General features: G+C 33.8%; 1 protein-coding gene across 2 annotated transcripts in view; it reads left to right on the forward strand.

The window, feature by feature from the left end:
* Window positions 1–10219, forward strand: part of LOC138692599 (transmembrane protein 192) — a 30399-nt gene extending 20180 nt beyond the window's left edge. For both annotated transcript variants that reach the window (XM_069815613.1, XM_069815612.1), the window contains 4 exons: window positions 3255–3416; window positions 7373–7481; window positions 8959–9135; window positions 9422–10219. In XM_069815613.1, coding sequence (XP_069671714.1) covers window positions 3255–3416; window positions 7373–7481; window positions 8959–9091 — 404 coding nt within the window. In that variant the 3' untranslated portion in view covers window positions 9092–9135; window positions 9422–10219. The remainder of the gene's footprint in view (window positions 1–3254; window positions 3417–7372; window positions 7482–8958; window positions 9136–9421) is intronic.
* Window positions 10220–17674: the final 7455 nt, after the last annotated feature.

A 17674-nucleotide genomic window follows, 5' to 3' on the forward strand; every position in this document is an offset into this window, starting at 1 on the left:
TATGAGAGCTTAATTTAATGATTTAAATCACGCGTAGCATATGTTTACAAGGAATGATAATAGGTCACGAGAAAAGCCGTCGATTCGTTTCTTGTGTTTTTCAGTCTGAGCCTGATAGTTGTCGAGCTTGATGGATGAATTTATTTATACCGTAATAATTCGTACACCTGTCGCATCCGCCGTTCACTGATTTAAATCTTTATTTATTAAGACGCTCCCATTATCAACTACGTAACGCAAAAATTGTTTATTTTTTTCACTATCTTCTTAGTATGTGTCAGCAATTTCCCTTCTTCTCCAATAACAAACAGGGTCCTTTTTCTTTGTGGTGGTCTTCTGGAAAGAAGGGCCAGGATTTAAATTATCCTTTTCGTTTTTTGACTTGTAGACTTCAGCACACAAGGAAAGAGATGGGTGAAAATTTGGTAATTTTTTGGCGATTTTTTTTTAAGGAAATGAATCTATGCTGACTACTTAGACTTTGCACTTTGACGAAGTTTTAGAATCCTACGGTGGTTGTGTCATTAATTATACTATCTTAAAAGACAGCGATCATGAAGTTATCCATAATTTTCGTCTTGAGAACACTTCTGATATCAAATTTAATTTCCCGCTCATTTTTGTTCGACTCCCATATGAGGAATAAATTCGGACAAAATAATATCATATTCGTATTCTGTGATCCCAAAGATCTCCAGATATCAACTTTCGTCGAGATCGGACGACTTGAGATTTTTCATTCCCTTCTGCCTTTTCACTATTCCTTAGATGGTATTTAAAAAATCGAAAATGTTTAATCAAAATTGTTGAGAGTAACCTTCATTTTAAATGTTATGTCTGTATGTCGGCTAGTTCAAAATACTTGAGTGAAATTTTTAAACTGATATCTCCTTTTTCTATCCTCTCTGCTCTTTGGGGGATAAAAAAATCCTCAAAAATGATCTTAATATATTACATGAAGTTGAATTTTTTTTACATTCCTTATACATTTTAGAAACAATTCTGAGAGATGAGATGATCAGTCTAACTCAATTTTATAAAGGAGCCATTGTTTTAAATTTAAAGGCTGAATGGCTGATGGTTCAAAAAATAAACCAGTATATTTTGATTATTATTGCCTCCTATTTTACATCCCTTAATGTTCGTATTTCGTAAAATTCCGTCTTATCTTTTGACTAAGGATTAACAGAAACCTATAGAATAGTTTTTTTATATATACAGTATATATTTGTAGATTGTCTTTATACTTTATAGTAACGAGGAAAAGATTATGCAGTGGCAACTGGAATTATCTCGAAAACAGTGTGCCGGGGACTTCTCTTTTCATACCCATCCACACATACTGTATAGATTACTGCATTTATATATAAGTGCTTATATGTGCATTTTTTTTTTTTGGAGATGACTGTCCGAGTCCACTAGGATAATCGGGAATGTATGTTTACTCTTATGTCTCACCCATCCCAGCTGCAGTTTGCTTGCGACGAAGATAACAACCGACCGTGCAGTTAAGAGTAACTCGCTCTGGAGTTCTGATTAATAAAATCCATCTGCCTAAATCGATGGCATCAACTATACCAACATGTGGTCTTAACACATTAATCTCGTATCTGGTTTCATGTATGCTGTATTACTGTAATTATAATATTTGACATGTTCAATGCTGACTTTTAGTGAATAACTTTACTGTAGAATATATGGAAATGAAATGAAACCTGATAAATGCCAGCAAATCGGAAGTGTAGGATAATCTCATTACCACCTGGTCATAGAATTATCAAAACCTTTCGATTATTGATCTAAGTTCCGAGGTATCAATTATCGAATTGAATTTATTACAGTGACATCAAGTGGAAACAGTATAGAATTAATCATTGTTTTACGTGATTATTGAATTAGATAAAAGAAAAACAAATATTTTAAAATAATTTAGGGAAATGGGACGTCATTTAAAAAGAATGGGACATTTGGCATCCTGAGCATACTTTTCTTGGGACAGGGGACAAGAGGCTGAAAAAAGTGACAATACTGTTACTGGTCACCCTATGTGAGTTTGTGTTTACAATATTTTATCGTTTATTAATGTTTAGTATTGTGGTTAAATGTTAATCTTAAGGAACTGTTTGATCAAAAGAATGAAGAATATGAATATTTGTGCTGCAAGAGGAGTGCAATACCATTAAATCAATCTGTTACCAATAAAATGGAATACCTTATTACATTTAATCCAAATAAAGACAAATACAAACTTATCAATACAAAATAATTTCTTTCATTTAAATTCTTTACTTTGTATATTCTTTATAGTTGTCTTGCCAGAGTGGCACAAAGCTTTTCCTTTGCTACTATACTGGTCAGTGTAACCAGTTTGTTTCAATTCCAAATACATTAGAATCCCTTTTAACCGGCACCAAAGGGACCAGGCTAGTTCCGGTTATGATATCTTGCTGGATAAGTGAATAAATATCGGTATGTACAAAAAAATAAGTTCGTATTTCATGATGGCAAATGTTGAAATTGTAGCCATGTGAAGTTTATTTCTCTATCACTTGCTCATAACTGAATAAACATAAAAACTGTGTGGATTTTCCTTATTAAAACACATCAGACAACACAAATAATACACTAATTCTAGGTTTGAATATTCACTGAAATTGAAAGTTCGTGCGAACTTCCTAATGTGTCAACATTAACTGACTAAGTAAACATAAAAACTATGTGGATTTTCTTTATTAAAACACATCACACAACAAATAATACACTAATTTTAGGTTCGAATATTCACTGAAAATGAAAGATCTTGCAAACTTCCTAATGTGACTAAACTGACGGTGCAGACTGTGGCAATGTGGCAGATTTAAACATTTCTTTTTTTGGCTCAACCAAAATTGCCGTTGTTTTGATATTGCTGGTTACAAGGGACTTCGCTGTACTACAAATTTAGTAAGGCATTTTTCTGTTCCTACCTCAAATCATGTAGAAATATTAAAGTTGGTTTTCAATGCCATGCACTTGGTAATCCTACTATTCCATTTAGTAATGAAGACACAGAAAACAAAGATAATGACAAAGTTCACATTGTTATTATAGATTCTAACTACTCTATCTGAGCACCCTGTGAGGAAGGTATCCACCATACTATTACTCATAGTAGGAATACTTTTGATTTGGAAAAAAGTGTTCGTAATTCTGGGAAATAAATTCATTATCTGAATTTTTCAATATGTAATTTTATTGCTTGCTTGTGTTTTCAGGGAATGCTGTTTTATTGGTTTTAAGCACAGTCTTCCAACATTTATATGAAGACTTCAGGCAGCAATGCACAGTTAGTGGATTTGCGAAGCCAGTAAATTATTTATGCATAATTATTGCAGTGGAAACTGTTTTATTAACATGTACTATCATCTTATACATCCGTAAGTTGAATTGTGTTAATTTTTTTTCATAAATTACTGAGTTTTATTCAGAAGTCAGGCAGTCTTGAAATCGCTGAATATTTGTTAAAATAAGGTTCACATAGAAAATGAAAATATCATTTCATTCATAAGAAAATGGGAATTGGCATCATAATACTTGTTTTCAATTGTTTCAGTACAATTGCTTTGGCAACGTTTATTTTGGAATGTAAGAAATCAGAGCCATTCAAGCTATTCTTTTGAAGGCTATTGGGAATAACTGGAGAATGCATGTGATACAGCAGTGCTGACTATGCTTGCTACTAGTTTCTGGGCTGTATTGAGCCATGTGAAATAAAATAAAAAATGTTATGTTGCTAGTAAAATTCGTGATTATTTTATTTAAGAACTGAATGCAGTAGTTGAATCAAGTGCATTGTTTAGCAAGTATGGTAATAATAATAATAATAATAATACTTACTTACTTACTGGCTTTTAAGGAACCCGGAGGTTCATTGCCGCTCTCACATAAGCCCGCCATTAGTCCAGTCTCTACAATTATATCCTACCTCCCTCAAATCCATTTTAATATTATCTTCCCATCTACGTCTCGGCCTCCCCAAAGGTCTTTTGCCCTCCGGCCTCTCAACTAACACTCTATATGCATTTCTGGATTCGCCCATACGTGCTACATGCCCTGCCCATCTCAAACGTCTGGATTTAATGGCCCTAATTATGTCAGGTGAAGTATACAATGCGTGCAGCTCTGTGTTGTGTAACTTTCTCCATTCTCCTGTAACTTCATCCCTCTTAGCCCCAAATATTTTCCTAAGAACCTTATTCTCAAACACCCTTAATCTCTGTTCCTCTCTCAAAGTGAGAGTTCAAGTTTCACAACCATACAGAACAACTGGTAATATAACTGTTTTATAAATTCTAACTTTCAGATTTTTTGACAGAAGACTAGATGACAAAAGCTTCTCAACCGAATAATAATAGGCATTTCCCATATTTATTCTGCGTTTAATTTCCTCCTGAGTGTCATTTATGTCATTTATAATAATAATAATAATAATAATAATAATAATAATAATAATAATAATAATTTATTGCTAGATCAAAGACACATTAATCACCCTAGCATCCCCAGAAAGAGTAAGTTACATACTCGTGCTCAGGGGGCATTCCACATAATTTTAGAGTTTTTTATGTTCATATTATTGTTTCTCTGTTGTAATGTTATGTAGTAGAACTTATGCAATGGCTGTATTCTATGTTTTACTGTAATGTAGTAGAAGTTCTACTACATAACTGCTTCGACTAAGAAGCTTCTAAAATTGGAAGAGCTGTTCTAACTTTCATAATTAAAACTTGTTAACACTAAACACAGTAATAGCGGGAGATTTCAAAATGATTAAGCTTACCTAATTAATTTGCTTGTAGATGAAGTCCATCTGCTTCTCCTTTTGTTCAGCAAAATGGTTAATGACATGTTCATTGAAGTTGGGAATGGACAGTAGGGCCTTCTCAATAGAACACGTCCACACCTGTGGAGTAATGGTTAGCGCGTCTGGCCGCGAAACCAGGTGGCCCAGGTTCGATTCCCGTTCAGGCAAGTTACCTGGTTAAGGTTTTTTCCGGGGTTTTCTCTCAACCCAATATCAGCATATACTGAGTAACTTTCGGTGCTGGACCCCGGACTCATTTCATTGGCATTATAACCTTTATCTCATTCAGACGCTAAATAACCTAAGATGTTGATAAAGCATCGTAAAATAACCTACTACTAACCATCAATAGAACACATGGCTAATGCACTAAGCCTAGCTTCCTTCATTTTATTCCTTTGAGAATTGAAAAACATCTCTCGCACTCTGATGTAGTAATAGGAATTGTGCAAATAATTCATAAAGTTTCACTGAATCCGGTAAAAGGGGTTCTAAATTGTTCTCATAAATGCAAGAAAGAAGTGTCAAAACACCTGATGCATTTGCAAAACCATGTCTGTCATAGATAACAGTCAATTCCTACTTCAGTTCCATTACATTTAAGCTGAACAATTCAATAACCAATTTAAATTCGGTTTCCGGAAATAGTAGTTATGGAAACAAACAAGGCTGCAATAGAGTAGCTACAGATAAAATCACTAAACATAAAACGGGCTTCAATACCTGTTAAAATAATGTCGCACACTTCCTTTGCAACCATCATTTTGCTAATATCAAACTGCGCATGTTTTCCACTTGAGCCTTCTTCTATATCAATATGCCAGTAATGTTCATGATCAAGAGAATTCCTTGTGCGTTGGATTGCAGACTTGAAATCTGTAACTATTTTTTAGCTTTAACACTATCAAGTTCCCTGTGTTGTAGTTCATTAAACAGAAAGCGGTAAAACTTTTGCTAAAAAATTGTAGCCAAAACACAAAATCCTGATCCTTTAAAATATTTTGAAGACCAATTGCTTTCTTGCTTGTTGAATAGTCACTGGTTTCATCATCGACAATAACTTGTAGACAGTCATAAATATAATTTCTGTAAACAAATACTGTGTTACTGCATATTTATTTAAAATTCCACCTAGCTGCAGCATTCTTAAGTATATGTTTTTTAACTGTCTCATCAAGGACGGCCGTCCTTTTTTGTTGATTTAGAAAAAAATGAAGAGAATCCTTCATAATTACTGAAAAATATTTTTACTTACTTATTTTGGTCGGACAATGTTAGTGGGTGTAACAATGTATAAAGTTAGCATTGTTATACACAACATGAACTCTTGCCTGGACATGTATGTGCCTACTGCTCATGACAGAGGCCCCATCATAGCTCTGGTCAATCACTTTGTTAGGAGATTTTTGTTTATTTCTAATTTATCTAACTCACTGAATATGGCATTCGTAATTCCTTTGGCTGTGTGATCTTGTGGCACAATGAACTTAATAAACCTTTCATGTGTTTTACCACACAACTTGTACCGAACAACAAACACTAGTTGTGATAATAGAACACAGTCCGTCATTTCATCTACCTTGAATACCAAGTAATCTGCCCTAAATATTTCTTCGTGAATGAACTTCAAGCACATGATATTGATAGAATCAAACAATTCATTCTGTATATGTAGAAAACCACAGAAAATTTCGATTGTTTATTTTTCAGTATGTTGCTTTAAGGTACGGTACTATCAAACTCAGCCATTAAATTAAGCAACCCACGAAAAATGCCAGAATTCTCAAATAAATCTGTTTCATCATGCCCCCATAATGCAAAGCCAATTTTTCGAAAAATGTTATGCAATCTATTAGTTTACTAAGAATGTAGCAGTTCTTTGACACTTCTTTGTTTTTTTTTTTTTTTTAAATCTATATGCACTAACTGACATCTGATATCTACTTTGCCCAGTATTTCGAACTCAGTACCAGCATTTCTATGTTTTCCACTCAGTTTATGTTTTTAACTTTTTTACCAAGATGTTTTATGTTCGAAACACCAACTGAAGTCCACGCAGGTCACTAACATTCATAACTAAATACGTATAACAGAAAAAGGCATTTTTATCATGACATCCACATAGCCAATCTACATATTTGTACAATGATAGGTTAAATTTTGTGGTATAACCACTTGCTTTTACAAGCATTTTCAACCTTAACTATATTTAGATTTGGTTTGGAGGCCCAAGAAGAAGAAGATACAGAATTTTCTATGTGGTAAGAAGATCTAGAAATCTAAGTGGTTTGAAGTACAAATCTTGTATTTGTTATTAATATTGTGGAATAAAATGACGATTATATTTGATTTTATACTTAGTCAATTTTACATAAACATAATTTTTTGCAAATGAAATGATGATTTATTTTCGTGTGAACCTTATTTTCAACAATATTTCAACAACTTCCACTGTCTTGACTTCTGAATAACTCCATATTTGCATGTCCGTGAAATTAGAGTTTTAACATTTCTAATCTTCTTATCCAGGTAGAGTTGTTCAGTTCAACAGTAGTAAGCCCCCTCCTGATGTCCTGAGAGAAGAATGGATGATAAGTTTCATCCAAGACAGTTATAGTGGTGGTGAAGTTGGTTACAGGTAAAAACTTGTAGTTTCTTCTGTATGAATTGTCATTTTTATGCAGCAAGATTGATGATGATTCATAACTTGACTATAAGATTTATTATGGATAAAGTTGTGTTGTAATTTTCCTCCAAAATTTTGGTTTTCTATTCACCCTTAGTCACCCCATTTTTCTTTTGTTACCATGTTATATTGTCATCACCTTGGAAAAGATTATATTAAAAAAAAACTTTACTTAAGAATTATAGCTATATTACTTACTTCATTGTATGTAACTATTTGATATCAATGTGCATTATACTTATGTGAGTGTCTAATACTGTGTGATCTTACCTTTTGTTGAGTCTGTAACAGGTAAATTCAACAAATTGTGCAGTGTTATACAGAATGTTGATCCAAAGAATACTGAATAACTAATTTCTATTATTAAAACTTGAATCCGTGTTATAGTCTTGAATGTTATTCTGTAATAAATTTTATAGTGGTATAATTTAAAACACACTAGGCCTACATGGTTTTTTTTTTTTTTTTTTTTTTTTTTTTTTTCCACCGAAAGAAAGTTCTGACCAGGTTCTTAAATGCTGACCATATAAGAACCTGGTCAGAACTTTTCTTGAAAGAAAAAAAAATGATTTAAATTGTATTGACTTTCTATTTCAACAATTTCACTTCATAATTTTATGTCTGGAAAATGTGAAAATAAGTAAAATTATATGATTAATGTAACGATATTATTATTACTGAATGTATAAGAAATGTTTTTATTTTCACACTTAACCATAAACTGGTTTAATCCATCATTACAACTCATTGTTTACAAACTGAGGGACGAGACAAATCCAACATTGTTACTTTTTAAAATCGGTTATTTAACGATGCTGTATCAACTGCTCTGTTGTCATTCTAACATCAGTGTTATTGGTGATAGCTAGATGTTATTTGGAAGGATTCATCAAGAGATTACCTGACAGCCACCTTTGAAATAGCTCAGCCATGTAATCAGATCAAATAATATTTCAACCCACTCCCAAGCACAGCCTTGAAACACGAGTCCAACTCATGGGCAATAGTAGTATTCACTGACAGCAGGAGATGAGAGATATTAACACACAATTGCAGACAAGAGAAATATTTTTGGATTACCTTGTCCAAGAATTCGGGAGTATGTAAATAGCTGATTGTATGACAGATTAAAATTATTGACATGAACTTTCCCCGTGTACAAAAAACAGACTATCAGTGGCATTTAAATGCCATTAATGCACACAGAAAATTTCGGAAATTGAATCCTAGAAAGGCCCAAAAATATGGTGGGCTGTGATTTGAGGGATGTAACAATTAATATCAGGATGTATCCATTAACTATATTGCTATAGTTTCTTCTTTCATGTAAAATGTTCCTACCCTTGCGTACATTCGTATATTTCAGACACATTAGGAAGTTGTAGTGATTTTGTTTTTTAATTACTGGGATCATCTTCCTACTTTCCAGAGAACGTGGTGATCACATCCATGACCTCCTAGAGAAGCAGGCAGATTTGATTCGTTACTTAAAAGATCGTAATACGAAACTGAGTCATAAAATAATGTTGCTCAGTACACAAATAAGAGAAGAACATGCATGAATATTCTGCTTCCAATAAATACTCATATGTGACCTGAATTTTAGGTAAGCATTTTAATGAAAAGAAATATATGAATTGTGGGTAATTTCTTTTTTATACCTTAATATGTTAGGGTTATGATATTTAAATCCACTATTTTGCCACAGTTGGAATTATGTGATATTTTATTGTTGATTATTGTTATTCAGGGACGTGATTTTCTGCATTTTCTTATACACTGTCCAGTAATATTTAACTTTTGTTATTAATTAAATTATTTGTATAATCAATGTGTTAAAAAGATGATAGTTTTTGATTTAACAAAATCCTAAGTCACTTTCTTTTTTTCAGAGTCTTATCAGAGGTAGAGTGAAAGCAGTATATTTTACTGAACTTGATGTATGATGGTGAACAATTGAAGATTGCTTGCTATTGGTGCTTTGGTGGAAGATTTTTTTATTAATTATTTGCGAAAGATGACTGATTATTTTTAGGTATGTTTATAAGTTTATATGGACACTGCATATTCAATAGTTATATGAAACATTTCGTTTAAATATGATAAATGCAACAGACTGTTCATTGATATCTACCAAGTTCTTCCTGTGAACTGTTAACTAGATAGCTTAATTTACTAAAGATTATTATTTTTTTGGTCCTACAGAATATGTCTGTTATGGTAACAATTAATATTAGAGGAAAAATATTCACTTCAGCGCCGGGAATCGAACCCAAATTACAGATTACTGTGGAATCCCGGCCATCAAGTCACTCAACTGAGTGCACTACTTGTATAATGGTAGTTGACTTAATAAAATGTTAACATACATGCCCAACTTGGAGTTAGGTTACAAAAGGAAAAGCACTGAAGGAGGAGAGTTCGATCAGGTGCTTTGGATTGGACTTCAGCATTGCTCAATGGTGAGAGCGCTAGGTACGCAGAACCAAGGACCTGGGTTCGATCCCTGGCACCGGAGCGAATTTTTCTACTCTAATATTAATAGATACGTTAATGTTTGGACTAATAATATTATGTCAGTAATATAGTTAGATTAATGACATCCTAATTTTTTTTATCTTTGTAATAATTTTACCATTTTAATGGCTCATCATTTACAACAAAAAAAATAAATGCATTTACTACTCAAACAGTGTTTACATATTTATTGTATAACTGTTGTGTACTACAGTAATTTTCTTTTACACTGTGGCCAGCACATGTCGGCCACAGGAGCTCAGACTGCTGCTGAAACAGTTATAATATCCCTGCTAGTGCTTCACATTCTCATAGTTACAGTTGCAATTACAGTCATAATAAGCACATAAGAGATGTTGGAAATGTTGTCTTCCTCCATACACACATTTCTGGCATCTTCTCAGGAAATTTTCATTCGCACTTGAGAGTTCAATATTCGAAATTAAGTCAATTTATCACCTGATGTTTTTTTTTTAGTTCTTCCAATGTATGGGGGTTTGTTGCATACACTTTATTTTTCAAGTTCCCCCATAGATAAAAATCGCATACAGTTAAATCAGGGGATAGTGTTACTCTTTGCTTTCTATTGCGAATCGACCCCGTTTTCCTGAATTTGTTCACAAGTCTTCGCACAGTTTCTCTACGGGATAGGTAAACCAGGAAATTGTGTTTCAATTCGCTTTCTAACGTCCCTACAAGAGTTTATTTTCACATATGTGTTGTACATAAAAATCCTTTGTGGTAATGTGTAATTGGTGTTGAGGCATTATGGAAAACTGCGCAAGCACTGATAACACTCGTAACATAATTAGCACTTAAAACTCGTACATTTATACTCATGGAACATGAAGGAAACAAACTAGACAATGGCTTCACATACACATGGAACAAGAACGAAATAAACTAGACAGTGGCTTCATATACGCATGGAACAGGAACAAAACAGATAACATTCGTAACTTAATTAGCATATAAAACTTTTACATTTATACACATGAAACAGGAATGAAACAAACTAGAATGGCTTCATATAGGCATAGAACAGGAACGAAAGAAACTAGAATGGCTTCATATAGGCATAGAACAGGAACGAAACAAACTAGACAATGGCTTCAGTGCAACTGCTGTTCACTCACACAACCTACTGTTGCCACAAACATGTGCAAATCTTATGTGCGGGTGGCGGGAATCCCAGCTGCGGGAATATTATATCTGTTTTGGTGACAGTCCAAGCTGCTGCGACCAGCATGCAAGTCGCTGTGCGTTGGCTGCAGTTTGAAAGAAAAGCACTGTATAATTTTAAAAAAGAAATTACAATATGAAGATCAGTGATATTAAGCAATGTCGGAGTAACAATTGAAATAGCATGTAAGCCGAACAGATTATAGAAATGTATGTTCTCGTAACAGCTCTCTCACTCTCTCAGAATGAAAGTTAGACCTTTTTGGTAATGCTTTAGCATTAGAGTGGTGATTTTATGAAATATATGACTGATTTTTTTCAAAGAATTGAAGAAATTATTTCTGTGTTTTGATGCAGTTATGCCTACTAAATTATCCTCCTGCAAGTAAGTTTTTGCTGATTTCCAAACAGTAAACAGCACACCATTAGAAAAAGAAAAGCTTAGATTAGAGCACTGAAGGGGAATATGGATGACGAAAAGCCTTGGATTAGTCGTTTTTGCAGTTAAAATTTTGTGAACTGTTTGTGGGTGCGATAAAGTTCTGTAAGACCAAACGAAATGTTAAGATGTCAGAAGTGAACTGAAAGATTGAAGTTGCGTTATTTTCCAACTCTGGTACAAAGAATATACGGTAGTTAAATATAAACCAATATTGTGTCTGGTCTTATTTTGATATTGAGCTATGTAATTTTGGCTATTATTGGATTAATTAATATTAACGTGTTTGTTGCAACACTGTCAACAGTCACAGTGATTAAATGGCTAAACAGAAATGTACAGTCAAGCCGTTCTTATTTCTGGCAGCAAATCACACGACAGCTTCTGGTCAGCTGACTCGCTGCGTCACTGGCAGTGGTTGTCATCAAGGTTATGCAGACGACATACCTCTTTGCACTCACGGTGGATGTTCTGTGTTGTCAAGTCTACCCTTGTACTCCTAACGAAGTTTTAACACATAATGTCTATTCTTAAACATCGAAAGAAAAATTATTTCCTACGAAAAATAATTAGTAATATATGCATACATAATATTATATATTATTGTTATTGTTGATTGTGAATTAAATCCTAGCATCCCAGGACACAGAAGACTTACCATGTTGTGCTATAATTGTATAATTGGTTTTTCCGACCATTTGAAATAACGATTTCCATAAATACAGAAACAATATTAGCAATTAATAAAATGGGAGAAAGCTGTAAAGTATAATAAATAAACATTTTATGTGATTATTAATAACTAAAACCCACAACCTGTAAATTAAGTAAAATATGTTAGTATTAGAAACTTTGTAATGATAAGCTATTGCTACATAAAAAAATTACATGAAGAACCTTGCTTACCGGTATTGTTCAGTTTAGAGGTGCTATGCCTAGATCGCTATAATCATTGCTGGTTCCTGCCGCCACCATAGTTTTAAGTTTATTTTCTTCTTTGCCGGACTGTCCGTACTGCTCTGTTGTTATTTGAGAAACCGTGCACTTGCTCTCACCACATGCATCAGCTGTTCTTTGTACCACTTGCGTTTAAGGTAATAAACTATCCTTATTTTCACGTTCATTTTCGAAATAATCTCTAACGCTAAGAATCATTTCTCTGCTTTGCGAATTGATGGTCTTCCGACTCCTCTGTGGCATTATGATGCTCAAAACTCAGCAATAACATAGCACTAACAACAATAACACTGCACTACCGACTGATTGTTCAACAACCTGCTACTAGAACTACGTTCATTCACTATTGGCTTGACAGAGATTTAGCAACACTGCTATTGCCTGCCTTTGTTGCGCCAAAAGTCGAGAAGGTGTGGCCACGCCGGAAATAAGAACGGCTCAACTGTAGTTACAGACCAGGGGAGCATCACCAGAGGTACTTTGGTAGGCTACTGCCCACCCTTCTTTCCCCCTTCCCACAGTCCTACACCACATAAAACATGCAGTTAGCACTTGTATCGGAACATTTCCAATAAAACTTACGCATTCCATTAATTATTGTTATATTAAATATAAATTTTAGCTCACAAGTTTTCAGAAACAGTTATTTCACTATTTTCTTATTGCTGTGTATAAATTGATCCTACATACGTACATACACTGTCTGGATTTCAAAATATGGCAGGTATCTAATGCTCATGTTGTAACAATGGAGTTATTTTCTCTCTTGCTTCCCAGTATTTAGATGTAAGACTTTTATTTTGTTGAAGTGCTATACAGTTTGGAGTAGACAGGATGCCAATTTTATGTAAATGTGTACCCAGACAATCATGACCTTTAAGGAGTGTGAACATGGCCACGGCTGATTTACGTGGTAGGTCAGGAATTAAATGAGATCTCTCTAGTAAATATTTCCAATGAGAAATTTCTGTACAATTTAATATTTGGATGTTATAATTATTTTTAATAAGTTGTTTTGTTGAATAATATGAAAAATTGTGTGTGTGTGTGCATGCATGTGTGTGTGTGTGTGTCTTGATTTAACAATGAAATCATTCTCCTTTGTGCTTCCCAATATTTCGACGTGATGTTTTGAGATATTTGAAGGGCTGTGCAGGTTGCCAGATGATCCATATCCATTTCCTGCTCCTGACAGCATAACAATCAATTTGGTGAAGTCAGTATACCGATTCTGTGGAGATGTTTACTTAAACAATCATGGCCAGTGACTAGCCTGAACATAGCAACAGCAAATTTACGAGAAAGTTCCGGAATTAGATGGGTGTTTTTCAACAGATTTTTCCATTTAGTATTTTCACTTTCTGCTAATTAATATTGTAATTGTGGTTGATTTTGCTTTTGATGATTTGTTTGACAGATTCATAGGACAGACTTGTATTCTGTTCAGTTTTATAGCCTTTTTTCGCCAATATATCAGCCCTCTCATTTCCATTTATGCCACAGTGTGCAGATATCCACTGAAGAATTATGTGTTTATTTAGATTTTGAATTTGTTTAATCATATAATTTGTTTCTTTAATTTTTTTTTCATTTTTGGGTGATTTATTGATACTATTGCCTGGATTGCTGTTCTGGAGTCTGATAATATGACTATGTTCTTGCAATGGTGTATCCAATTGAATAAATTTTGGAGTGATGTATAAATAGCATGTATTTCCCCATCAAAATATGTAGTATGCTTACCACCTCTTTTGTAGAAAGAAAAGAACTGGCAAGTTCCTCTGCTCCAGCTCCTTCCTTATGGTCTGTGAGGGAACCATCTTTATATACATGAATCCAATCATTTGGTAAATATATCGCGTGCGGGGTTTCTAATGTGAGAGCTTTTGCTTCATATGGAGGTGTATCTTTCCTATTGAAGGATTTGTTTAAGTTTAATCTGTACTGTACATTAATATCATCAAGTGGGTTTTTACTACTCAGCAGATTTTCTTCCTGTTTGGGGATTCTTAGGATTTCTTTTAATTTTATTGCTTCTTGTATGAATCCATTTTAGGTCTTCAGTGTATGCTTGGAATTTTGGTATTTGTTCCATTTATCCTAATTTTGGAGTCTTATTAAATTTCTTAAGTTAATAGAGCTTGAATTTCTAATTCTAGCATAATGGATTTGTTAAAAGTGATGGCTTGTAATTTGACTGCATCAGTTATAAAATGCAGTGCTTGATTTTGAGTGTGTTCAATTAAAATAATTAAACTTAAACACGCACTGTTTATAACAAAAGAATGGAAACATGAAAAATAAATTAGCAGTTAATATGGAAACAAATAAGGAACTGGAATTGTGTGTTTACTTGAAAAGTAGAATGGAATCTTTTCTTCAGGAAGTTCAGGATTTAGGATTGAGGATTCGACTATGATATGAAGTATTACCGAATACAGTTACTGCAGAGGGCTCTTCTAAACGTTTTAAGACTTCATTTTCAAACCAATCTTCGAAAATTTCTGCGTTCACTCTGCCTTAATAATCAGCTGGAGCATCATTGGTCATCTTCCTATGGATTGCTAGCATCATTTACAAACTCTGATCTTCTTCACAGTGTATGACAACGATTGTCACCTTTGTGGTCAGGAGTTGATATCACATAATTATCTGTGTCGACCGACCAATCTTTCATTTGACAGGGGTTACTGTCATACCATGTCTCGCATAATTATATAAAATTATATCTCGCTCTCCGGCTTATGCTGACAATATAGTAACAGTCAGTCGGACATATGAAAGAATGGAGGAGGCATTTTTGAGTCAGCTTCATTTGGCTTCAAAATAAATCAAAGGAAGACCAAGCCTTAACTTCAGAGGCCAGAAGAGGAAGATTTGGACAGAGTATCCAGTGGGGAGCATTTAAGTTTGAGATAGTTGATGAATTTGTGTATCTTGAGTCTTTGATCACAAATAATATTTTAGATGAAGAGATTAGTAAGACACTTCTTTTAGCGAATAGAGCATATTACGGACTACAAAAGGTTTTTAATTCTAAACTGTTATCACAAAAGAAAAAAATTCAGATTTATAAAATGGTAGTTGTGCCAGTTTTATCATATGCAACCAAGACATGGTCATAGAGTAAAAATAATGAAAATCAATTGAATGCATTTGAGCAGAAAATTTTGAAAAATATATTAGACCAATGAATGACAATGGTGTGTGGAAAAAAAAAGTTTAATTGTGAGATCTATGATCTGTATAAAGACATTGATCTGGTGCGGAAAATTAAAATCATTTAACTGAGATGGGTGGGTCATGTGGCCCGGATGGAACCAAATAACCCAGTAAAGCATATCTTATGAGTAAATTCTGAGGGAAGGAGGAAAGTGGGACGACCGAAGACCAGATGGCTGGACTGTGTTGAGAGGAATTTGAAAATCATGGGTGTCAGGAATTGGAAGAACAAGGCGATCGATAGGAACCAATGACAAGACATTCTTAAGCAGGCCAAGACTCGACCAGGGTTGTAGCGCCAGGGATGATGATGATGATGATGATGATTATTATATCTCTGCTCTCTAAGACATTGAATAGGATCCAAGTACCTGTAACGAAAAGCAGTTATTTCATTCAACTCAGTTCTGGGGAGTTTTCTTTTCATGAAGCCATCTTCGAAACCCATTATAACCAAAAGTCTGCTCATGGTCTTTTTTCCGTATGAAAATTCGTATGCAGTATTTTCCTGCATGGTTTGAGGCAACTCGGCAGTAGATAATATTTTGTTTCGTTTATAATTTCATAGTACCATATGTGTAAGAGGGGAAACTGAAGAGTAGGCAGCGTATTTAAGTCCCCTAATGTAATGCTCACGAGGTAGACCTGTCAATTGTACTCTTCATGTTTATAAACGACAATCTGACATTATGATAGTTATGGTTGTATAGTGCAAATACTTTATAATATTAAATGTTTTCAGTTATTGTACCTGATGAGAAATGGCAGATTAGATTGATTATTGCGTCTCAGTAATCGTGAAACAGAGTTAACTCAGTTTTCAGTGCCTCTAAATTTGGGCAACAAAGACCTTCCTGGACTCTGCTAATCTGACAGTGTGAAGAATTTCTTTTGTTTAGAGGTGAATGTGAAATTCGTTTATCTTCAGAGGTGGCGTAATATGTTGGTTAACAGGTTAATTTCACGAAAGTATGGAGTTATTAACTAATAATTTATAAGTAAAAGTTCTTGTGAAGTATGGAGTTATATTTTTATGTTCTAAAATATAAAATGTTTTATTACCAAATGCATTATTAGTAGGGACACCGCAAAATAGTGAATACAATACATCAAAGTCAGTAAATAAAACTAGTATAATTTGTGATCTTGCTCAGGATAGGGATCGATGGTGAGCTCATATGAGGGCAGCAATGAACCTCTGGTTACTCTCAAAGCCATTTGTAAGTAAGTATAATTCGTGAAAAAAATCGTTATTTAAATACGTAAATCGTGAAGAAAGTCATTATTTATATACGTAAACTATGATAGAAGTGATATTTAAATACGTAAATCGTGAAGAAAGTCATTATTTATATATGTAAACTATGATAGAAGTCATTATTTAAATACGTAAATCATGAAGAAAGTCATTATTTATATACATAAATCATGAAGAAAGTCATTATTTATATATGCAAATCATGAAGAAAGTCTTTATTTAAACATGTCAATTGCAAAGAAAAAGTTAAACATGGAAATCACTTTTAAAAATTGCTAATAAAAGACTTACTTCCCTACAGGGTTCCCCAATATTAATAAGACCAGTTGCACACTATATGGCGAAAACAGTCACGTGAATATAAAAAATATTAGGCCTATGTTCATTTCCACACTACAACAGGCTGCTTGGCTGCCGAATTACCAAAATACGTTATTTCTTAGTCTTCATTGCTGAAGATGTGATAAATATCTTTCACGCATTTCTTTTTATTGTGTTAGTGTGTAACGAACCTAAGCATTGCGCATGCACAATATACAGATTTTCATTTTTCACAGTTAGGCAGCCATG

This window comes from Periplaneta americana, chromosome 17 (assembly GCF_040183065.1).
Source record: "Periplaneta americana isolate PAMFEO1 chromosome 17, P.americana_PAMFEO1_priV1, whole genome shotgun sequence".
NCBI lineage: Eukaryota > Metazoa > Arthropoda > Insecta > Blattodea > Blattidae > Periplaneta > Periplaneta americana.